Source organism: Schistocerca serialis, chromosome 1 (genome assembly GCF_023864345.2).
Source record: "Schistocerca serialis cubense isolate TAMUIC-IGC-003099 chromosome 1, iqSchSeri2.2, whole genome shotgun sequence".
NCBI classification, from domain to species: Eukaryota; Metazoa; Arthropoda; class Insecta; order Orthoptera; family Acrididae; genus Schistocerca; species Schistocerca serialis.
Genome location: NC_064638.1, coordinates 769653817 through 769678468, shown reverse-complemented (window position 1 = coordinate 769678468; position 24652 = coordinate 769653817). Strand labels below are relative to the sequence as shown.

The 24652-nt window shown below is 38.7% G+C and overlaps 1 protein-coding gene across 4 annotated transcripts in view; it reads right to left on the bottom strand.

Annotated features, from left to right (window-relative positions):
• Positions 1 to 23926, bottom strand: part of LOC126482852 (DDB1- and CUL4-associated factor 11) — a 134189-nt gene extending 110263 nt beyond the window's left edge. For 2 of the 4 annotated variants that reach the window (XM_050106570.1, XM_050106571.1), the window contains exons 1-2: positions 23657 to 23926; positions 22801 to 22947 (exon numbers count right to left, since the gene is read on the bottom strand). In XM_050106570.1, coding sequence (XP_049962527.1) covers positions 22801 to 22859 — 59 coding nt within the window. In that variant the 5' untranslated portion in view covers positions 22860 to 22947; positions 23657 to 23926. The remainder of the gene's footprint in view (positions 1 to 22800; positions 22948 to 23656) is intronic. The other 2 variants (XM_050106568.1, XM_050106569.1) reach the window with 1 other exon arrangement.
• Positions 23927 to 24652: the final 726 nt, after the last annotated feature.

The following is a 24652-nucleotide window of genomic DNA, read 5'->3' as shown; positions in this document are numbered from 1 at the left end:
CTTTCAGCCATTCGCAGTACCAGCACAGCAAGGCCGTTTTGGTTATTGTTACAAGGCCAGATCAGTCAATCATCCAGACTGTTGCCCTTGCAACTACTGAAAAGGCTGCTGCCCCTCTTCAGGAACCACACGTTTGTCTGGCCTCTCAACAGATACCCCTCCGTTGTGGTTGCACCTACGGTACGGCTATCTGTATCGCTGAGGCACGCAAGCCTCCCCACCAACGGCAAGGTCCATGGTTCATGGTTCATGGTTCATGGTTCTATGGTGGATGAGGCATTAGTGAAATACAGGTCCGCAGGGGACACTAAGATCTCCACTGCGTCCTCAGATGCAGAACTGATAGGGAGTGGTGGTGTTGGGGCCTGTTTCTTAGCAGACTTCTTCTTAGTTCACTTGCTCTCTCAGTTCTCTTTAGGAGATTGCTGGGAAGATTTCTCTGAAGCAGCTTCAGGCACGGAGGAAGACCGAAGCTCTTTGTCCAGCAGCTTTTGGCTCCATGAGCCACTGGCAAGTGTCCGCCGTGGCATTAGTGAAGACCTTGGAAAAGAGGGCCCCAAGGGATCCCCTCTGCATGAGAAGAGCCGGAGGAAGCTGTTGCTTCTCCGGCAGGAAGGAGGGGACCGATGTCCACTGCGTTTGGGGAGCGGGAGGGGGGGGGGGGGGGCGGGCTTGCTCCCGAAGTAGGTGCTTTGAGAGCAATGGAGGAAGATTTTCCCCTTACCACGAAGGGAATGCATAACTGTTTTTCAAATCCAATTTTACAAGGGAAAACCTACAAATATTGCTCCAATTTAATCCTCGTACCACTGAATAGATGAGTGAAATAAGTATTAGTGTCAATGCTGTTGAGAAACAGCTGAAATCATTCAAATTGAACAAAGCTCCACGGCAAGATGGAATCCCTATCAGATTCCATACTGAATTTGGGATTGAGCCCTCTTAACTATGCTCAATCATTGATCTTTCACACAAAAAACCATGCCCAGTACGTGGAAGAAAGCACAGGTCACACCCAGTTACAAGACGGGTAGTAGAAGTGATCCACAAAATTACCATCTAATACCCTTGACATAGATTTGTTGTAGACTTTTAGAACGTATTCTGAGCTCAAACATAATGAAGTATCTTGAACAGAATGACCTCCTCAGTGCCAACCAGCAAGGACTCCAAAAACACTGGTCATGTGAAACCCAAATCTCACTTTTCTCACAGGACACACTGAAAGCTTTGGATCAAGACAGTCAGGTAGATGTAATATTTCTTGATTTATGGAAGGCATTTGATTCATTACCACATCTACATCTATTGTCAAAAGTTCTATCAAATGGGGTAGCAAGTGAAATTTTGACTGGACAGAGAACTTTCTGGTATGGAGGATGCAGAATGTTATCCTCGATGGAGAATCACCATCAGATGCAAAGTAACTTTGGGTGTGCCCCAAGGAAGTGTGTTTGGGCACTTGGTGTTCGTGTTGTATATTAATGGCCTAGCAGACAATATTAACAATAACCTCAGACTTTTTGCAGAAGATGCAGTTGTCTGTAATGAAGTATTGTCTGAAAGAAGCTGCATAAATATTCAGTCACATCTTGTAAAATTTCAAAGTGGTGCAAAGATTGGTAACTTGCCTTAAATGTAAAAAAAATTTTAAACTGTACACTTCACAAAATGAAAATGACTATAACATCAATGAGTCACTGTTGAAATTGGTCAACTCATACAAATACCTCGGTGTAGCACTCTGCAGGGATATGAAACGGAAAGATCACGTAAGTTCAGTCATGGGTAATGTGGATGGCATACTTCCGTCTATTGGCAGAATACTGGGGAAGTGCATCTAGTCTACAAGGGAGATTGCTTACAAATGACTTGTGTGACCAGCTCCAGACCATTTCTCCAAGTGTGTGGAACCTATACCAAATAGGACTAATAGGGATATTGAAGATATACAGAGAAGGGCAGGACGAATGGTCATGGGCTTGTTTGACCCGTGGGAGTGTGTTCCTGTGAGATTGTTGAAGGAAGTGAACTGGCAGACTCTTGAAGACAGACTTAACTATCCCAAGAAAGTCCACTAACAAAGCTTCAAGAATTGGCTTTAAATGATGACTCTAGGAACATAATAAAAGCCCCTACATAGAGATTGGGAGGACAAGATTAGAATAATTACAGCATGCGCAGAGGCACTCAAACAACAATTTATCCCATGCTTCATACAAGAATGGAATGGGAAGAAACCCTAATAATTGGTACAATGGGACATACCCTCTGCCATGCAGAGTATAGATGTAGATGTACATGCACATATAGATTTATGCTGATCTTTCATGTTGCAAGCTACCTTCCTATGCTATGATTATTGCAATGAGATTGAGTTTACTGCAGTAATGCCTCATCTGCATAGTTGTAAAGCGTTCACTTTCTAAAAGGATAGCTGCTTTCGAAATCAGTTCTAATTTTGCTGCAAAAGCTGTATCCTGTCACATATGTCACTGCTACTTTAATTGAGCTGTTAAATAACTGATGAATCTTGGCCCCCTATGTCATATGTCTCCTGGCAATCTCACAGGAGCAACCAGTCAACTACTTCATGAATACAATGTTAGATCACCAACAAAACAAGAGAATGTTTCTGAACGGATTCGAAGCAGCTGTTAGTGATACAAACCTGCATTTTATTACTCCATATCATTGATGTATTAATCTATGACCCATAATACAATGTATTAGTCTAGTATCCATAATATCTCTAAGTTTTGGTGGTATTAATGATATTCTAGTTTTGTATGACAAGACTGGATGTAGATACAGTCCGCTTGCGTAATATCTTACTGTTTGTTGGCAGTTTGGACACAGTCGTTCTCCACCCATTTTTAGTTTTGTTAAAATAAGCTTTTGTTGAAAGTCGAACACGGTAAGTGTGTAGCCCATTTGTGTTTTTTCCAATGATGTAATTTGCTGATAGTTTGAAGCCATCCCTTAGATCAGTATCTGGAAGCACAGCTACGCTGAGAGCTGGCTGGAGTAAGCTGTAGGTAGCAGAGAGGACATTGTGAACTTTCTATGAAGCACTGCTAGTGCAATTCACATTTGGGAATATTGCTGAGGTTTGGCATCTTGTGACTGTTCACTCACTTTTAGGATTGGTGCTAAGTGATCCTGCTAAATTCTTGTAATATTCTCCTTCCAATCAGATGGAAGTAATTTGAATAGTCCTTGTGCTTATATGACTTCAAGATCGTTCCATGCTTAAATTCAACTGGTTTTGTATTTCATGTTGTGAACTATCTGCATTAACTACTACCAGAGCAATGGCAGATACTTATACAAAGAAGTATCATGTTTGCTGTGTGGTGCCTTGCTCATCTTGTGATCTAACTGGACTACCGATTTGTATCACTTCAGTTTTTACCCCGTCTTCCCCCCCTCTTTTTCCTCTCTCTCTCTTTTGCACATTGCCAGAATGATATTCAGTAACAAAATGCTTAGAAAATATTTGTACTTCATCAACTGAATGATTTCCCTATTTCTACTATTAATCATCAACCTTTTTCTGTAATGCATTCACTGTTAATGTTGTTGTTGTTGTTTTGTCTTCAGTCCAGAGACTGGTTTAATGCAGCTCTCCATGCTACTCTATCCTGTGCAAGCATCATCATCTCCAAATAACCACTTCAACTTACATCCTTCTGAACCTGCTTAGTGTATTCATCTCTTGGTCTCCCTCTATAATTTTTACCTTCCAATACTAAATTGGTAATCCCTTGTTGCCTCAGAACATGTCCTACCAACCGATCCCTTTTTCTAATCAAGTTGTGCCACAAATTCCTCTTCTCCCCAATTCTATTCAGTACCTCCTCATTAGTTACATGATCTACCCATTTAATATTCAGCATTCTTCTGTAGCACCACATTTCGAAAGCTTCTATTCTCTTCTTGTTTAAACTAGTTATTGTCTGTGATTCACTTCTATACATGGCTACACTCCATGCGAATACTTTCAGAAAAGACATCCTGACACTTAATTCTATACTCGATGTTAACAAATTTTTCTTCTTCAGAAACGCTTTCCTTGCCATTGCCAGTCTACATTTTATATCCTCTCTACTTCGACCATCATCAGTTAAGCCATGTCTCCGCAATATCCTTTCTTTCAGTAGTGCTAGTTCTGCAAGGTTCGCAGGAGAGCTTCTGTAAAGTTTGCAACGTAGGAGACGAGGTACTGGCAGAAGTAAATCTGTGAGGACGGGGCACGAGTCGTGCTTGGGTAGCTCAGTTGGTAGAGCACTTGCCTGCGAAAGGCAAAGGTCCCGAGTTCGAGTCTCGGTCCGGCACACAGTTTTAATCTGCCAGGAAGTTTCGTTTAACGAAAGTACAGATTAAAAGGCTGTGAGAATCGTCAAGTGTTTAGGGGGAAAGAATATACACAGAGAAATTGCACTTATGGTTGATTATTGTGACAGTTCTACATCGCCTAGTTACTTGGAAAAACTATAATGTAGATATTTATTAATATGTATGTAGAGGAAATACATCGCCTAGTTACTTGGAAAAACTATAATGTAGCTATTTATTAATATGTATATGTATAAGAACAATGACGATTCTATATCACATAGGTACATAAGGACATTAAAACTATGAAAATTTTACATCTAGTATATCTAAGTAGGAAGCGTGAATAAGGAAAGAGAACATAAGACAGAGAGGTCAGTCTAACAAATATTCTAATGACTTGTAAGATAGTGGGACTCTTACAACCCAAGTAAGAGTATCATATATTGAATACTGTACGTGGGCATGGAGTAGATACTGAAAACGTAGAAGTGGATGAGTAATGGAGGACTCTAGGGTATAAAAGAGAAGTATGAAAAAGCGAGTGTAAAGTGTGAAGTAGATTTTAATTTTACCACATAATATTTAATTATAGGTGTGTACTAGGGCAATGAACCGTGACGCCTACTCAAGAAGGATAAGGAGAAGCGCACTCAGCATGTATTGGATGAAAAGAGCAGATAGGCAGACCTAAGAAAGGCTGACCTATACTGTGCAGCAGGGGCACCAAGAAGTGGATTGACCTGAACCATAGGAAAATAGGAATTAAAAATGGGGCGTACCTACCAAAACGGAAGGAGAAAGGGTACTCATAGGATCAACCAATATGTGAGGTATAGGTACTGTTTCTAGAGGGGAAAGAGCAGTATTGTGACAAAAGTTACAAAATTTTGTAGAAATTATTCTGGCAAGTTTGAATTCTATACTTCACTAGCATTATTATGTTTTATGAGTGTCAATAGGAACACTTTTATTTTACCCAGAGTTCCACCAGACAACAAAAAGTTTATAAATAATAAGACCACTGCATACTAAAGGAACAGAACAAAGAATTAGAATAAAGAATAAAGTACTCAAGTGTCGTGAACACCTGGAGTTTGCGATTGGAAATTGAGACAGAGACCTAACAAATCCTAAATATTAGGAAAGCTTACCAGGTCACCACTGAATATTCGAGTTTGATGTCCAAATAGAGTGAGAGTAGAATAAATGAAATATTAGCTACAGTTTATTCTAAATGAGTATAAAGATCTATGTTGGTATGTATACTGTTAGATCAGTATGGGATATAAATTTACATAATGATTGTATAAAATATTGTGTTCGATTTAAGGGGGGGAACACGTACTGCTTCGAGAATTTCGGAGTAAATTCTAGAACCACTCAGCCTTCCACTGTTTTGAACACCCGATATTTTAGAGGTGAGTGGGAGAAAGGAGTACGCCCTACTGCACATCGCCTATTTTTATGTGCAGGTCAAAAAACAGTTAGGGGGAAAAGATGGACCCGGCGGCAGACAAGTACCTGCTTTACGTTCCACAGAGTTTCCATGTACAGGTAGAGAAGAACAAGAAAAGTTTATGTAGTATTCTGTACTCTTTAGTGTCTGTGTTGATTGTAAATTGAATATAAATTTCTATGTACATTCATATATTGGACTCGCTTGAGACTAGAGACTTTTGAATTACTTCATGTCTTGGCTGTGAACGATATTTGAATATGTATAAATGAGTCTAATGTTTAAGGACTAAGTTAGCTTGCAGAAATTGTTGTCTGTGGAACTTGAAAATATAAAGTGATTGAACTGAAAAGTATTCTACGAGTACCCAAATTGTTTCAAGGATAGAGAGTAGTTTAATAAATTCCTTTAGCCAGCTATAGTCTTTGGAGAAGAAGCTTTTGGGGAAATCGACGTAGCTGATTACCCAGAGAAGAGGATCGGCTACACACAACGTGCAAGTTAACTGAATTGAGCAACGTGTGAGCCTTGCAACTCAATACCACACTGTCTCGTGTCGTCCAACAGACATTAGAAGCCAGTGTACACTTTATATCCTCTCTACTTCGACAGTCGTCTGTTATTTTATTTCCCAAATAGCAAAACTCATTTACTACTTTAAGTGTCTCATTTCTTAATCTAATTCCCTCAGCATCACCCAATTTAATTTGACTACATTCCATTATCCTTGTTTTGCTTTTGTTGATGTTCATCCTATATCCTTCTTTAAAGACACTCTCCATTCCGTTCAGCTGCTCTTCCAGGTCCTTTGCTGTTCATTCAATATTAGTTTGTTACTGTTAAAATTATTATTGTCAATTATTCACTCATAAGAGCTTCATGTCCATATTTGGTACCGATGGATATGACCAGTGACTCTGGAAGAACAGAATGTTGGGTGTTTCACAACACAGAATATCCACTTTGACCTCGGCATTTAATTTCCAGGCCAGTAGGCAAAGCTCAATAAGTTAAGACGACAATGGGAGGCCAGTGACGCAGGTCAAACTCAGCAACAATTTCTGTTGATTTAACACTGCAAAGATAGATAAATTCGGGTCGCAGTACAGGGTGTCCATAGAGTATCCATTTTGTGGAAAATGTAAATGTGGATTATTTCTGTTACAGGTACCTTGAAGAGACATCACAATGTTAACAATTGCCGAAAGAATCACAATTCTGGAACATTGTTTACATGGCGAAACCAATGCTGAGGTTCAGAGGCTGTTTGATAGAAAGTATCAGAAGGATGCCCCTACAAGACTTACCATTCGGAAGTTCGTCAACAAATTCCGGAGTACAGAATCTGTAGCTGACGAGAGACACGGTAGACGACCACCGGTCAGCCCAAAATCTGTACAGCATATGAGGAAAGCTATCGAAAGAAGTCCAACAGCATCTACCCACTGTCTGAGTCGTGAACTATCCATACCAAAATCCACAGTGTGGAAAGTGCTTCAGTACACCCTTAAAAAGAAGGCATATCATACCCAGGTGCTTCACCATCTACAGGATGAAGACCATGCGGCATGAGCAGCCATGTGTCATGATCTGTTGGAGGTTGTGGCTGAGGAGGACCTGATGAATCAGGTAATGTTCAGCGGTGTCAACAAACACAATTGCCAAATCTGGGCAGAAGAGCAACCCCTTGAATTCATCGAGTGGGAAAGGGACTCTACCGAAGTCTCTACAGTCTACAATGGCCTCACAAAAGATAGGATCTATGGGCCATTTATGTTTGCTGAAAAGACAATTACCGGAACAACCTACCTGGACATGCTGTAGTTGTTCTTGGATCCACACTTGCAACAGGATGGTTATCTTTGCCTCCAACATGTATCAAAAAGATGGGGCACCACCCCTCTATGCAAAAATTGTCCGGGAGTACCTGAACAACGCCTTTCCTAAGAGGTGGATAGAAAGAGCTGCAGGTCACATGTGGACTGCTCGCTTCCCTGACCTCACTCCCCTGGACTTTTTTGCGTGGGGTTTCATCAAGTGCCGAATTTATGCTTCCAGGGTGCCACATTTGAATGAACTGAAAAGGGTGAATATGAGAGGCATGCTTGCTATTAACCCCTCAAATGTTACTGCGAGTGTTCCATGCAACCACAAGGTGATGGGAACAGTGTGTTGGTAATGAAGGTGGACATGTTGAACAGTATTAGCTACACATGTTGAACAGTATTAGCTACTCTCTTTAAATATGTTTATTTTGTTGTAGCACATCTGGAAAATGAAAATGGATACTTACTTTATGGGCACCATGTGTATTAATCAGCAATCAAATATGTAGTATGGACTCTGCCACTGCTATAGGTAGCTACAAATTTGTTACCATGACAATGGTTTGCCACTGGCTCAGCTGCTGGTTATAGAGTTAACAACTGTAAATGGAAGACTGGCTGAGAATTCTGTTCTGCTGCTGGTGTTTGAGTTATGCCAATGCACAAATCAGAGTTTATTTTTCCTTTTATTGATACAGGCCCACAAACTCACATGGAAATTATGGGTAATCACATGCTTGTTTCACTTGTGACTTTTGATTTCGACTACAATTCATAAGTCTTCTGGTAACCTTTATCCAATACCTCATGTCTGCAAGCACAGTGGCCTGCTTTGCGAATGCCAAGCAAAAAACAAAAAAACCACTGAAAGATTCACAGGAACCACTAGTGACATGGACTTGGTTTCTTTTCATCATTTAGGGACCAAAAAAGAGGAGAAAATGATGATAACAATGAGCACGCTAGTTAGTATGCATTACATGTGTAGAGGTCAATGATGCACATGGATGCACAGAATTGCAAATTTCGAACATTTACAGTTGTGTGTGTGTGTGCGTGTGTGTGTGTTAATGAACACAATTTTCAGTTTCTTCTCTTCTGAATATTCCAATGAATTGGTAACTGTGTGACATTAAATAATTAACTGCATTTCTTCCTGCTTCTACCCCCACCAACATACTTGTGTATTCTCATGGTAGTCATGAAATTCTATTTGTATATGGCACAAGACTGCACGCAAACCAGTGAATTATTTTATTTCTTTGCATGTTGGGGAAATCATAATAGTGATGGAAAATCATATACCTCAATATCTCACAAGCCATATGCTGCATGGAAACTAATATCACTAGTTTTTCTGTTCATGCACTGAAATTATGTAACAATGGCATCATAGAATAGATTCAAATATGAGGAATTCTAGATTCAATATAACTGAATTGTCTGAAAGGTGACAATACAATGTATCTGGAGATAACGTTCCATAAAAACCAAACGAGTTCGTGTCTCTCCCTCTGAGAGCCCTCATAAGGCAAGTACGAGAAGCATTTGACTAAATAGCCATTCCTAGCACAGCTAAGAACTGGCGACATTGTTCCAAATACTTGACAAACCTGTGATAGTTCATTTATTTCTGCATGTGGTCTTGAATCGTCCTGCTAAATTCATTGGCTATATCTTGCCACTTTGATGACCTAAGCAACATAATCCTCATGTAAGATGAGATACTGAAACAGAAAATTTAATTTTTGGACTGCATGAATGCTGTTCTTATCTTTAACATTTGGTTATGAAGCTCAACGACCAATTTTGTAATGTGAGTGACTTGCTCCCAGAAGCATCTCGTTAGCTCAGTGGTTCTGCACATGTCTTGGCATGTAAGGATAGTGTGAGTTGTCAGTTCTAATCACAGTGCAGTGACTCTAGGTCCTTGTTTTCTGTTCTATTTGATGGCGTTGCAAATTGCCAGAAGAAATTCTGTAATAAAATCTTAGCACATTAAGTCTTCTCACAAGCTCAACTTGTAAGCTGTGTTATTGGTCAACAATGTCTGCTTTGTGGAAACCAAGCTTCTTCACTACACACATCTCTCAAGAGCTTCAACTCTACAGTCAACAATATGAATTTAAGTTTTGTTTGTCATGTAGACCCCATATGCCAGGGGAATAGTTTTGAAGTGCATATAGTTCCTCTGTGCTAAATCTGTGTAATAGCAATTAGGCTCCCCTGTAGACACTAGCCAACACTAGCATTAGCAACTTCCTTCCACTCTGGGTAGCTTCAAAAATGGGCAATTTTGCTGCTTTAAATGTAATTGAATACCTTAAATCAGTATTAATTTCTACATGAATGCATATGTGGACCTCAGAATGTGCACTGTGCCTTTGTTGCTACAGACTTCACACTCCAAGGTATTCACACAGTTTATCAAATACATTTGCCATAAGAAAACAAATAATGATAGAGAAACAAGTTACACCACAGTTAATCACCGTCGCATGACAAAAACATATGAATCCCTGATGAAAAAACTGCATTAAAGAACTGCTTTTGAAAGTAAAAGAAATGAAATATAGCATTAATAACAACATTAAACAATTTAATGAGGTATTCTTATTGGATACAAACTATAATAATTTTAAGCCATACTGATGTCTTGCATATCTAGTTTCATACAATAATCTTCATTCTAAAATGAGTCATTTGCCTCTGTTGCTGTCAAGCATGAAATGCGAATCTTAGACTTTTTGTGAAACTCACTCAATAACAATAAAGCATTTTATACTCTCCAACGCAATAATCAGTAGCTGAAGTTTGCGACAAAGAGTGAGGGAGCACAGTGCCCCCACTGCAGCCACTGCCGATAGCCAGCAAATGGGACCCGCTGAGCTGTGGCATATGCGACATTCGAAGGCAGACGATTTGCCAAGAAATTGGGCAGAACTGTTATTATCAGAGTGTCAGAGTGTGAAACACATTGTGGGTGTGTTATCATTAAACTCAAGACTTTTATTCTGATGAAAGGCTCCATAAAAATTTAAGCTATTGGGGTTTCGACTGCGAGACACTGTCTTCAGATAACGCGCAGTTTATCATTAGACAACAGGCCTAGACAAAGCATAACAGCTGGGACAGAAGAAAATTTCCTTCAGGAACTGCCACAGTCAACAGTGTTGCCAGCTTGTGTACACAACTGGACTTTGAGTATTATCAGTGTGGTCATGTTACTTGTCCCATCTCGTGAGCTGCCTGGATTTAGACTCTGCAGCAACCAGGTTTTATGCCAGAAGGTGTACCTAGCAGAACAGAGGACCATCCATGATACACGGTCACTGTAAAGAATCTTAGAAAGAAACAATAATTCAAAAACAGTCTTAATTGCATTTATTATTATTATTATTATATCGCCAACTGGTTTCAACCCGACGTAGGAGTCATCTTCTGGGTGTTTACACCATTGGGCAACTGCTGGTGGTGTCACTCTTGTCTACATAACGGCAGAAGATGACTCCTACATCGGGTTGAAACCGGTTGGCGGTATAATAATAATAATAAATGCAATTAAGACTGTTTTTGAATTATTGATTAATCATACTAATCGCTGCTTCTCTCCACAACCACCTTGTCCAAAAATCTTAGAAAGAAACAGACTGCTGCGTTACAGGTGTAAAACACAACATACGACTAGAGACAGGGAGTTACTGATTGAGAAACATATGGCTGTCAACAGTGCAATGCGAGAACCCTTCAACAATTGCCACAGCAGATTATCATCAAAGGATCTCTGCCACAATCCAAAGAAATTTTGGTGACATGTAAAGGCCATTAGTGGTTCCAAAGTTAGTTAATGGACAGAGACTGAAACTGATGGTAGCAAAGCAAAAGTAGAAATGCTGAACTCCTTTTTGAAATGTTTCAACAAAATTTTGTAAATCCAGGGGTGTTGCCCCAATCTAATTCTCCCATCACCGCAAAGATGAGTGCTATAGATATTATTGTTAGTGGTGCTGAAACCGCTGAAATTGTTAAAACTGAACAACGCTCCAGGACACAAAAGAATTCCTTTCAGATTCTATGCCAAATCTGCGGCAGATACCACAGGGAAAAAGTAGTGCTCAGTATAAACACTAAAAAAATGGTTCAAATGGCTCTGAGCACTATGGGACTTAACATCTGAGGTCATCAGTCCCCTAGAACTTGGGACTACTTAAACCTAACTAACCTAAAGACACCACACACATCCATGCCCGAGGCAGGATTCGAACCTGCGACCGTAGCGGTCGCGCGGTTCCAGACTGGAGCGCCCAGAACTGCTCAGCCACACTGGCCAGCTATAAACACTCTTAACATGTTCTGGCTGTAGTATCAATCACATCTGGATATCATCTATAACCATCATGCACATTATGGTTATTTTTTATTAGCAGTGATCTGCAGATCAGGAATAATACCTAGACTGAGACTTACAGCTAGCAATGTCGGAGTGGGGAAGGCCATGGTGGGATGCGAGGAATGAAGAACTGATTTTGCTGTAATTTTGGAGTATGTCATTTGTTTACACTTTAAATGGAACAAGCTCTCTTAAATTTACTTTCTCAAAAGCCAAATGATCATTACTGCTGCCCCCCCCCCCCCCCCCAAGCACCACCACCAGGTTGAGGGAAACCTTGGTGCTGAAAATAAGTGATCCTCTGGTTTTTAGTTTTAGTTGTTTCATTGAGTTTTTTTTATAGACAGTTATGTAAATCAATTTAAATTTCTTTGAGTAGCTTACTCAAAACACTAACCTATTCTTCAACTACTTTATTACTGTTCATTTATTGCCGTGCCAGCACTATATCCCTTGAGAGAATCTCCTCCACCTAAAGGTCATTTGTTCAAAATTAAGAAAGATTTTAGGATAGAAAGGACATGAGAAATTAATGGAGATACACAAGATGTTTGAAAAAGAACTCCCTAGTGTTAAGTAAAAATTTAATGGGAAATTAACAAAAAATTATATCAATGAGTACATATCATGAAAGAGAATTCCTTCAATTTTTTTAAGCAGATGTCAACATGGGATCCATTTGTTGCCCTGCACACATCAAGACAATATTCCACTTCTCGCCACATATTCACCAACATTTTACTTGTAACTATCCCAACAGCCACGACAATTCTTTCCCATAAATGATTGATGTCTCTGATCTTTTCACTGTACACAACATTTTTTATGTGGCCCCAAAAGAAAAAAAAAAATCCAGTGGGGTTAAGTCTGTGCTTCATGGTGGCCAACGTATTGGGCCAGCCCTGCCTATCCTCCTTCCTGGAAAGCGAGTGTCATGAGTCACACACACATGGTTAACCATGTAACTACTGTAATGAGTTGGGGCGCCATCTTGTTGGAAAAACACAAGCCCCTTTTCCGCCTCAATATCATCCATTTGGGTAAAAACGTACTATGTCAACATGTCACAGTAAAAGGCCCCGTTTATTGTTCATTTCTACAAAAATAAAAGGACCAATAACACGATCTTCCATCAAACTGCACCAGACATTAACTTTGGGAGAGTCATGTTGATGCTTAATAACTATATGTGGATACTCTGCCCCCCAAATTCTGCAGTTATGGGCGATAAACTGTTCCACTGACGTGAAATATAGCCTCATCAGAAAAGAGAATCTTTTTTTAAAAAAACTGACATCATTATTAATTCTGTGCATAAAGTCAACAGCAAACTCATACCTTTCAATTTTATCAGTAGGTTCCATTTCATGTAACAGTTGCAATTTGTAGGCATCCAACTTAAGTCTTTATTGCACATCGTACAAAGTACCTTTAGGCACTCCTAATTGTAGACTACATCTGGCCAATGACTAGTTCAGGATTCGAACACGTGAAATGCAGATCTGTTCAACAACATCTTCAATATTTCTCTGTCTACCTGGTGATTTTGCTTTTAAAACACTACTGGTTTCCACAAAAGATTTTAGCCAGTGACGGGTAGTTTTTGCTTAGGTTGTTCACCACCATGCTGACATCTAAAATTACTTTGCACTGTTATAACTGAGTCAGTTTTCACAAGTCAAATAACACACTGTGCTTCCTGTTGCAGAGTACACGTTTTTGCCGAGTTGCTCTGCACTGCACACCTGGAGAGAACTGAGGGAACAGGGGGAAAAAAACAGCACTGGTGTCATCTCAAGGTCAAACAGACCCGCCAAGCACAGGGGAGCCAAATTTGAATAGCGTATGTCACTTTGCACAGATTCTAGAACACATGAAATCTAAGAAAACCTTTTTCAAACACACTGTACAAATTTCTGTCTTTACAGTAAACTGTAGTTTACAGTCATTAAGATTCGACATAAAGTTGAAGTTTTTTTTTTAGAACTGTAAATGTTATTTAATGGTGTTTCTTATATTGCATGGAAAGTTAAAACAAAATATTAACAAAACAAAATACTCTGGCAGTGAACAGTTGCCTTCACTAAATATGATGGCCCTTTTTAATTTGTGTAATACTAATTACCTAACATATTAATTAAGTGTAGTTAGGTTTACTGGTTTATTAAAATATTTTTTAGCAAAAAAAGCATGTTTTTGGGGGTAGGTTTAAGTTATGATGACCCTACCTCTGAAAGTCTGCTGGCAAATCTCCTGCTAGAAACATTTCAGTTAGTATACTTCTTATTGAATTTATTTAATTTTGTTTGTGTCAACCTGAAGCATCCTGACTTGTTTGCCCAAGGTATTTTCTGTCAGTTGTTTATCCTTATTAGGGATTGATCTAAATTATTACCCATACGTGGATACACTTTAACACTACCATACACTTCTACAGAGATTTATCCTTTCTTTCTCGCCAGCCCCACAGTCACTCTTAATTTGTCTTTCTTTTCCGCCCCTACTAAAGTTCTGTAATCTGCAATGATTATCAGACTTCGTACTTTGTATGTAAACACAACACAGTAAAACTGTTCACCTTCATGTATGATTCTAATATTAGATCTACACAATATTATTCGTATTATAATGGGATGCATTCATTTTAAGAATTTTTATGGAAATACTCTTCAGGCAAGCAGGAGAAGTGGCCCAATGGAAATTTCTTCAGTTCAATCAAACTCTACTACACAATCCACACAACATTGAATTAGCTCTGTATGTTGTTCAATTCATCAGACCACCTTTCTGTAGTAAAGCTGAATCTTTTAACGTAACTGTGTGAATAAATTTTACATCTTTTGCTCAATATTTTGCAATTATTATACTATAATTGCTAGACCAGTAGTCTATCATGTTCCCTTTTCTGCTCATCATTATCTTTTCTATGAAGCCAACCATCACCCTCTACAGATTTCCCAACAAAATTCAAACTTCTAACATTTCACATTCATAGTCTTAGAACACTGATGTTATTCACCTGGCTTTCAAGCAATCTCCAAACTCAGATAAGATGGGTGACAGTGCTTTACCTTCAGAACAGTTTGCAAGGGAAGAAGTTAACATCTATTTTCTATGAAGCACATCCTGTGGATCAATAGTTACTTTCAGTGGAATGGTTTCCACTGCCCTATTAATTCCACGCTACTAACAATGGCTCATTTTTCTAAAGAGTCATTCCATGTGAACTGGACCAGAGATCACAGCTCAGCCACTTCCCAATCTAAACAAATTTTACAGGAAGTTTTCACAATGTCTTGGATGGATATTTACAAAGTTTCAGCTCAATATCTGCTTTGGTTCCATTTCTATAGCCTCTCTTAGTCCCAAGTCTGCATCACACGCACACATTTTTAAGTGCCAACTATGGAAAACTTTTATGAAAGGTACTCTTACCTGCTTTTGTAGATCCAAACAACTTTTTGTGCTGAATAAGAATATATAGTTGAGTAGATTTTTAAATACTTCTGATGACAGGTGTACTACTTCAAAAATGGGTTTGAGAGCCCACCTTTAAATCAGCCATAATCTTTCCCTATCAAAATATTTGCAACTGAGAATCTGATGAAAACATTTTGGGTACTTTTTTATCTTGGTATATCTATAAATATTACTCTTTAAGCTTCAAAAATTGCTGCTGTTGCCTGCAGTTTGAAAACTGGTTGATGCAGCTCTCCACACTACTCTATCACGTGCAAGCCTCTTTATCTCCAAATAACTAACTACTGTAACCCACATCCATTTGAATATGTATCTGCATATCGTACTCATCCCTCTGCATTTTAACCCCCCCCCCCCCCAAAAAAAAAAAAAAAAAACTTTAAACACTTCCCTCCAGCACTCAGTTGATGATTCCTTGATGTCTTGAAATGTGTGTTATCAATCAAGCATTTCTTTTACTGTGGTTATGCACAAATTTCACTTCTTCCCAATTCTACTCAGTGCCAACTCATTTATGTGATTTACTCATCAAATCTTCAGAATTCTTCTGTAGCATCACATTTCAAAATCTTCTATTTATTCTCATCTTGTATGAGCTGCTTACTGACCACGTTTCACTTCCACACAAGGCAACACTCCAGACAATTGCCTTCAAAATAGACTTCCTAACACTTAAATATATATTCAATGTTGATAAATTTCTCTTCTTCAGAAATTCTTTATTGCCATTGTCCAAATAGCAAAGCTCATCTAGTACTTTTTATGTCTCATTTCCTAACCTGATTCCCTCAGGATTACTTGAATTAATTCAACTACATTTCATTACCCTTGGTTTGCTTTTGTTAATGTTCGCCTTATGTACTCTTTAAAGACACTGGCTATTCTGTTCAACTACACTTCCAAATCCTTTGTGTCTCTGACAGAATTACAATGCCACTGACAAACTGTAAACTTGAATTTTTTTCTCCCTGAACTTTCCTTCCCTTTCCAAATGTCTTCTTGCTTTCCTTCACAGCTTGCTCAGCCCTTTGACTCTATTAACTGCTGCCTGGTTTCTGCACAAGTTGTAAATAATCTTTTGCACCGTGTATTTTACCACTGCTACCTTCAGAAATTTAAAGAGCATATTATAATCAACACTGTCAAAAGCTGTCACTGAATCTGTAAATGCTATATGTATAATGTTTCCTAGGTTTCCTTTTCTTAACCTATCTTCTAAGATAAGTCATACAGTCAATATTGCTTTGTATATTCCCACATTTCTCTGGAACACAAACTGATATTACCTGAAGCTGGCTTCTACAAGTTTTTTTTTTTTTTTTTTTTTTTTTCCATTTCCCTTGTACAACCCATCTATATATTCCTTTCACCCTTCCCTTCTTTGGTTAGTACTGGTTTCCCATCTGAGCTACTGATATTCATACAGCTGCTTCTCCTTCCTGCAAAGGTCTCTTATTTTCCTGCAGGCAATATCTATCTCAACCCTTAGTTGTACACACTTCTATAGACTTGCACTTGTCCTCTAGGTACTCCTGCTCTGTCATTTTATGTTTCCCATAAATCTCATTTCTTAGAGAGTTGTACCCTCTATCTTCTGCCTCTGTGAGCTCCCATCTCCTTAATTTTCTACCTTTTTGTCAGTTCCTAAGTTTTAATGTACAGTTCTCAAGCAATAAATTACGGTCAGAGTCCACATCTGCCACAGGAAATGTCCTACCGTTTAAAATTTGATTCTGGAATCTCTGCCGTACCATTATGTAACCAAGTGTCTCCAGGTCCCTTCCACGTAAACGACCTCCTTTCATGGTTCTTAAATCAATCATTGGCAATGATTAAGTTAAGTTCTATGTTGAATTCTAACAGGTGGCTGTCTCCTTCATTCCTTTTCCTCCAGTCCATATTCTCCTACTATTTTTAGGGTTCCATACCTCTTGTCAGTAAAAACAGAATCCTTATAGGATCACTCTGTTGTCTGTCCATCTGTTAAAAACACTTTTTCTCAGGAACGGAGAGAGGCGTCAATTTGAAAATTATGCCACATTCTAATCTTTATGGTCATTTAGCACTGGTGTTTCTAAGTCAATGCAATCAAAAGATACTGTCATTTATGTTACATATTTTGATGCTTGCAAAATCAATCATTAAAACTTATAGGGTACTTTCCGTTGGCCTAGAACCATGAAATTTGGCAAGGAGGAAAAAAAGTCTTAATTTGTGATTATATCATAAAAAAATTTTTACTGTTCAACTTGAAACTTAAAATTAAATCACACTCTAAAGTCTCTAAATTCTGTCCACTGATATCTTGCCAGCATCAATATCAACAATAGGCAAAAATTATCAAGAGTCTCCATTCTTGGGATGGATGAACCGTTTTTATGGAACCCTTAGAGTGTGAGTCCTACTCATACTTGGTCAATTTTTCCTTCAGTCACCCATCACAATTAAGTTTTTCCTCCCTTAACTAGCTCAGTAATTTCTCTTATCATATATTCTTTCAATTTCATCATCATCATCTGTGGAACTACTCAGCATATAAACTTTTACTACTGTGGTGGGTAATGGCTTTGTTTCTACCTTGGCTAAGATTACGCGTTCATTAGGCCGCTCATAGTAGCTTATCTGCATTCCTATTTTTTTAATTCATTATTTTCCCTGCATTACCACTATTTGATTTTGTATTCATGACACACTATTCACCCGACCAGAGATCCTGTTCATCTTACCACCGAACTTCACCTATCCCCACTACATGAACTTCAACACAACAATTTGTATATTTTCTAACCTACATACCCAATTACAGGGTCTAACATTCCACACTCCGCTCTGTCAAATGCCAGTTTCGTTTTTCCTAATAATGACATCCTCCTGAGTAGTCCTCACCTGGAGATCTGAATGCGGGGCTATTTTACCTTCAAAATATTTCACCAAAGAGGATGCCATCGTTATTTGATCATACAGTGAAGCTTTATGCCCTCGGGGAAATTAATGGCTGCAGTGTCACCTTGCCTTCAGCAGCTCACAGTACCAGTACAGCATGACCATGCTGACTGAGGTTATAAAGCCAGATCAGTCAAACATCCCGACTGTTGCCCCTGCAACTAGCAAAAAGACTGCTGTCCCTCTTCAGGAACCACATGTTTGGCCTCTCCACAGGTAACCCTCACTGTGGTGTCACCCAAGGTATAGTTACTCAAATTGTTGAGGCATACAAGCCACCCCACCTTAGCAATGTCTGTAGTTCATGAGGCAGCTTCAAAAGTATCTTAGTTTAATTTAATTAATGCTTATGGATGAAAAATATCACTCAAAGCTATTACTTTTCATACACCGACTGCATGGTCGAATGTAACATAAATGAGTAAACGAAGTAAAATCAACGAAAACTGAAGTTGTGTTATTACACATGATAATCCATGCAATTACTCCGAAAAGTTTTCATAAATTCATCCCTGAAAATATTTTTTTACAACTTTATTTAAGACATTATTGGAAACTCTGTTCAGTATGTTGCCATCATGATGTTTTAATCTTTGTATGTCTAAGAAGAGTATCCTTTCAGCTTCAAAAGCTATACAGTTAAATTTTAGACTCATGCCTATTCATGCATGAAATGAACCCCCAAAAGTTTTGTATTTTTGTTACTGAATTTTTTTTTTTTTTTTGCAACATTATTTAATACATTTTTGGAAATAGTGCCAATACATTTTTACACCATTGTTAATTAAATATATACTTTCTGTGAACTGTCATTTCCTATCTGGTTTTGATCTTGTGATTAGCTTGTTTGTAGAAAGCTTTGTGACTGAAATAATTTGTGTTTTATATATTTTGTGAATTAAACCAAGAGGTGTAAGAATGCAGAGTCTTGCGGCGGAAACATCCAGTAAAAAGTTCTCAGGTTTCCAACCGCGTCAATTGCTTAAAACTACACGAGCTTTCGGCCAAGCACACCTTGGCCATTGTCAAGTGGTATGACTGCCAGTGGGCTGTTGGTGCACCCTTATATACACACTAGCTGCCGGCTGTGACGTCACTGGTGCCCGCGACAGTGCCAAATATTGTCATGTTTTGAGTCGGCATTTGATGTGCCCTCTTCAACCGCGCAATCGCTGGATCCCACGCAGTGCTGAGCTGCAAGCCACTGTCTCTATTCAGGGTGTTTGTGGTAATTTTTATTTCAATAGCTTCCTTTATTAAACTGTCCCAGAAGTCAAGAGGTGGCTGATTCTAATTTTTTCACAGTTGAGATGGCATTAACAGTCATATGCCTTCATTTTATTATGGTAAAAGTCAGCTTAAGCCTGTGAAATAAAGATCATTGGACAAAGAACTTTTAAAACTTAGATTTGGAATTGACCGTATGCAAGATGACCAAATTCGTTAATACCACAATGTCGCACTGGTGACAAAATTTCAATTCCACCAAAATACCTGCTGTAATCCAGTAGGGGGAAAAGAAATTTTGAGAAAGGTTTACAGCCAATTGACATTTCTCACACTGGCAAGTTGACACAGTTCCTTAATAAAGTTTGCATGCTTTGTCCCAGAAGTAGACAAGAATTAGTTCATAAGCAACTACAGCCTCAAAATGAGCAAAAATCAATGACTACTTATTATATGGATGCAGTGAACACTTACTACACAGTGAATACTTCGAGTGAAATCTGGTACTGGACTCCCCTAGGCTCCTAAATGAAACTGCTGCAGATGGCAAAAAGATCATTTTGGATTTTGCTGACAACTATTAATTTGGTTTCAAGATGTCATTCAAGGGTTTCATTGAGCGAACAGCCATGCTACATCGCATCCCTTTGTGCCAAAAAACTACAGAATAGCAGTTTCTGTATTGATAGTGACAGTCTTTGTCATGACAGCATTGCAGTTTGTGCATTCATAATGAGACTGATCAAATATCTGATGATAGTGATACGTTAAATTGTAAGCACTTTCATTAGTTTAGTGATGGATCTGTTGTCCAACAGAAGAAATTTATCAATTTATGTCTGCATGAAATTTGGTAGCTCTGTTGAGTGAAATTTCTCTGGAACCAGCCATGTGAAATCACCTTGTGCTGAATCTGAAAGACTGGCACCCTATTACAGTTTGCAGAGGCCATTACATAACCAAACAGTGACACATTTTAATCTGCTTGACTTTTGAAACTTTTTTTTTTTACACAGAAACCAACAGAACAAATTCAATTTGAACAGAAACGATGGTTCGCCAAAGGCCACCAATCCCACTGGTTTACATAGTGTCCGCTGCACAAACTAAGCTGACATTTGGTGCGGTGCCTCGTAGGAGCAACTGTTGAGGCACTTCCCATTTATGGTGACTCCCATCAGCCACTGCATCATGTGTCAAGGTAGTTTGTGTGCACAGTATGTTGCTTGTGTGTACGACAATGCTTTGTGGGAGGGAAATTGATGTGATGTTTCATTAGAACAAAACGATCCTTAGTCAGCCCATGGCCCTGTCTGTCCCTTCCACAGCACATCCATTAAAAATACTTGCTGGAGTCCATAGCAACACATAGTTAAAATCACACAACCACAACCAGCACCATCATACAGAAAGCAATATACTGGCACATGAGCTGAACAAGACAGTATTGGCATTTTATTTAGTGAAAAACAATTATTCCAGTTACAGTACATTTTAAATTCAAACTTTCTGAATTTTCGTTTGTTTTACTCCTGCTTATCGTTTGAAAGTTGATTTATACGTAACTAGACCCATTTTCTTCTGCTTACTTAATACTGTCACACTACACCATATACACTATTTATGAAAAATAACAACTTTGAGTGACGTTTTTCATCCATAAGCACAGGCATGGTTCTAAAATTAAACAGTATGGCTTCTTTCGAGATACAGAATGACAAAAAAGATTGAAGAACATCCAATTGAGATATGGACCTCCAAAAATACTAAAAATTTTGCATGTGCATATATTTTGATGGAGAAGTCCATAGGCTATTGTATAAAAAAAACACATGAGGACAGCATGGCCGAGTACCACATTAGAAATTCTTGGTTGAACCTGGCCATAAAATTATGATTTATGGCTGGTTAAAGACGAGCTCTCCAAAGGGGAAGGAAGGAAGATTAATTCTTATAAAGTCCCACCGACAACAAGGTCATTTGAGACCGACCACAAGTTCAGAGTAAGAAAGAATGGATTAGGAATTCAGCCATGCCCTTTCAAAGGAACCACTGCAGCATCCATCTCAACCGATTTAGGTAAGTTGTGGACAAACTAAATCAGGGTGGCTGATTGGGGATTTGAACAGTTGTTCTCTCGAATGTGAGTCCAATTCGTGCTAACCACTGCACTGCCTTGCTCTGTGGGCAAGGCACACAACAAATTTCCCACCATCTTTGAGGAAATACAACCGTCACCACATGTATTTAATAAATCTAATCACTGATATATTCTTATTCAGCACAAAATGTTGTATAGGTATGAAAAAGCATGGGCTTGCAACTTTCAGAAAAGTTATCTGAAGTTGGCTTTTCCGCATGTGTGGAAGTGGTGCAAACTTGGGAACCCTATTTATGAGAAGCTGCACATAACCACCCACGACACTGGTGATGCCACTTAAAAATTTCATTAGATTTGGAACTGGTCAAGCTGGGGGCATCTCTAAAACTGATCCACTGATATGGAATGCCCCTACATAATCCATTCTTGATAAATGGAAAGGTAGAACTGCTGGGCACATGTTTCTCATGGCTTCATGGCTCCGTGTCTCTCTGTAGGAGAGAGCACAGAATGACAAACAGTGATTTTGTGACAGCTTGTACAACTTCAGTCAGGTGAAGCAGTTTTCCTTTTTCCCCCCACGTTTTGCAGCAGTACAATACAAGAGAAGTAGCCTAAAGGTTAAACTACAGGCCCACACAGCTGCAGATACAATTATGAACATCATCTTCACAAATCAGTTTGTTTTTTTTTTTTTTTTTTTTTTTTTTTTTTTTTTTTTTTTTATAAAAAAAAAGGAAGGACCGAACAGTACAATTTGGAATACAGTAGCTTCTTAATGACAACTATGAGACGGTAAGTCTTCCTGGTTCTCTTGGCGGAAAACTCATGAACCAACATATCAAACTTTTTAAGGCATACAAAATACATCTGCTTAATCAATAATGAATGAATGAAACTTCTTATCCCAAAATAAGAATTCAATATTAAATTAATGTGCCTACGAAGCATACCATACTGTTATTCTACAGACAATAAATGAATGTATAATCATTAAACTGCCCAAGACATACATAAATAAGGAGGATGTCTCTACCTCTGCATTCCACCTCGCCAGAAAAACAGTACTACAGTCCCGCTGGCGGATGCCATCATCAGAAAGATTTAGTCTTAGGCTTTCCAGGGATTACCATGTAGGAAAGCTTCAGTTCTTCAAAACATTTGAAGCTCTATTGAGTAATGGCTGCAAACATCATCGGCAACATGTTAGAATGTGTATTTCAAGACACATTTCTGGACATTTGTGTGGTTCTCACCAAATCAGAAAACTGATACTATTTTTCTAAACAAATTTCATGGTTTCCACAGAACTGCCACATTAAGTTTTAAAGTGATAACGTCCGACTGAGAAAGGTTGTCGATCACTTAACAGCCCGTTTTTCACTAGTATTAGATTCATAAACAGCAAGCAGTGTAATCAACATTTTACTGCAACCATAACTTTATATCATATGTTACGTCCTATACATATTACAGTAATTTGACCAGTACGTTTCCCTCCCATCTACATTATGTCAAACACTACAACTTACACTACCAAAAGAACATGTGAAATCTTGACTCGAATATCTACTAAACACGTTTGAGTCAAACTCAAATCTAGAAAGAGTTACGATCAGCTGTGCATTCCTACCTTTTACAACTGTAAATGCGTTTCTGTACTTTACACGAATAATTTGAAAAGAATTCACAACCACACTGGATAGGCTTTTGCTAAAAACTTTTTTTCTTACACTCCCAAAGCAAAGATTGTTTTCACCAAACATGTCACCACCATACTGCGCATTCATGACATAATTACACATGCCCATCTAACGAACAATATCATGAACGCACCACTGATTTCTGCACCACATTCATTACCTAATATTTATCTACTAGACAATACACACCTCCTAATCAGATATTGCAAGATGGTTGCTAAGTCTGAGTCTTGATCTGAACTATCGTCGGATCTCGATCGCGAATCACTATCGTCCATTCTCCTAGACGTAGACGTTCCCATAAATGCGCACTGCACTCCACTTTTTCAACTATTTCTTTCCTTTACTAGCGATTCACAGATTGCCTGATAATGTGAAATCAACTTATAACGTAACATCTGAACAAAATACAATCTAACACATCACAAACAAATAATTCCATAGACTTTCGTGCAATCAGATGAACAAAGGAATTCTGAGCAACCCATAGACTCAACAGAAAACACAGGCAACGTTTCGATAGTCGATTTATGCACACAGCACGGTAGATACTATTTGCATGAGAAATTACTTCATTCCATGCGCTATTATGAATTGCCCAACGCACTACTTCAACACGACTCTAGGCCCACTAATTTGCCACAAGACACGGCGCCACTAGGTAGACAACAGTAGACGAGATGTTGCAAGCAGACAACATCCGTTCCTCGGACAGTGCTTGGTCATCACCCATAAAATTAATAGCCAAGAAAAAAAGGTTCTGTAAGACTATGCGGGCACTACAGGTTCCTTAATCCCTGCATGATTCATGACATCTACCAGTGTCAAATATTCAAGATTTTACACATTCTCTCTTGGGAGCAAGGATTTTTTGTCTCATTGACTGCCGCAAACTACCAAATCCCAATGTCTCCAGACAACATCCGTAAAACAGCCATTATTACACCTTTCAGCTTATTCGAGTTGTTAATAATGTCATGACTGGAAAACGCGGTGTGTACCCAGCAGCAATTAAGTGATGGAGTACTTTTCAAAGTCGGTTGGTGGCAGTTTAATTTTCTCCACTGACTTCTACAGTCACGAAAAACACTTCAGACTCGTTTTCACTGCCCTACATGTCTCAGGGGTAATAATCAATGAAGACAAGTCGCAGTTCTAGAAGCATGCAGTTACATTCGTTGGACA